At 53.3% G+C, this 956-nt stretch overlaps 1 protein-coding gene across 1 annotated transcript; it reads right to left on the bottom strand.

Moving 5' to 3' along the window:
- Positions 1 to 282: 282 nt before the first annotated feature.
- On the bottom strand, positions 283 to 855 carry LOC104404258 (P2Y purinoceptor 1-like). The gene has a single exon (XM_010012645.1). It carries the CDS (start codon positions 853 to 855, stop codon positions 283 to 285), a length of 573 nt encoding a protein of 190 aa, XP_010010947.1.
- Between the last annotated feature and the right edge of the window lie 101 nt (positions 856 to 956).

The following is a 956-nucleotide window of genomic DNA, read 5'->3' as shown; positions in this document are numbered from 1 at the left end:
GAGGCTGGACTGAGAAATGTTTCAAGTCCGGAGTAAACACAATGATCATTTCTTGCCATCCCTGGGTGTACTGTTAGGCGAAATGGTTGGGTAGAGTAGCTTTGCTCTAAAACCTGGCCTCAGTTTGCTCTCTGATACCAGCAGTCCTGTCTATCCCTTGTGTGAGATTGCTGCCAGTGATGATGCAGTTACCAACTCTCTGCAAGGCAGGTGTCAAGGTGAGGAGGTGACTCCCAAGCACAAACTGAAGTGGTGCATCCTCTGGAGGGGCTGTTGGGTACCTCAGACCTCACCAGAAACCTCCTCCTTACAAAGAATGATGCTCATATTCTTCTCATCTTCCTGGCAAGAGGTTTTCCTTGTTTGGCAGATGGTCCTTATACGTGACATGCAGGCTTCACTGGTCATCACATACAGCAGGGGGTTGAAGGCACTGTTTAAGCTGGCCAGTCCCCGGGTTACCTGGTAGGAAAGGTAGATATTCTTTACAGCCTGTGTGCAGGACCCTTGCAGCTGCCAGCCTCGAGACAGCAAGTTGAGGTTTCTGCAGATGTGGTAGGGGAGGAAGCAGGTGGAGAAGAGGATCATCACAAGGATCACCAGACCGATGCTTCTTCTCCTCAGGCTGAGGTTCACAGTGTCATTCCTGCAGAGCACCACCACCACGTGGCAGTAGCATCCGATGATGATGAGGAACGGGATGACGAACCCCGTCACGGTGATGGTCATGGTGTACGGCAAGTAAACACCCAGGTACTCGTGTTCCGTTGTGTCGTGGCACCGTGTCCCCGTATTGTCCATCTTGCTGAAGGCAAAATCGGGAGCTACCTGTGCGATGACCCACACCCAGACCATCGTGCTGAGCCACGCTGAAGGGGTTGTCCCGTAGCACCAGCCCCGTGCCTTCAGCGGGTGCACGATGCCCAGGTAGCGGTGGATGCTGATGCAGGTGAGGA

This window comes from Nestor notabilis, unplaced genomic scaffold (assembly GCF_000696875.1).
Source record: "Nestor notabilis isolate BGI_N333 unplaced genomic scaffold, ASM69687v1 scaffold19534, whole genome shotgun sequence".
Lineage (NCBI taxonomy): Eukaryota > Metazoa > Chordata > Aves > Psittaciformes > Psittacidae > Nestor > Nestor notabilis.
The sequence above is the reverse complement of the archived record's forward strand: the minus strand, read 5'-3'. Positions and strand labels throughout refer to the sequence as shown.

Excerpts from the sequence above, each read along its gene's own strand:
- LOC104404258 (XM_010012645.1), bottom strand. The coding sequence starts at position 855 with ATGGTCTGGGTGTGGGTCATCGCACAGGTAGCTCCCGATTTTGCCTTC.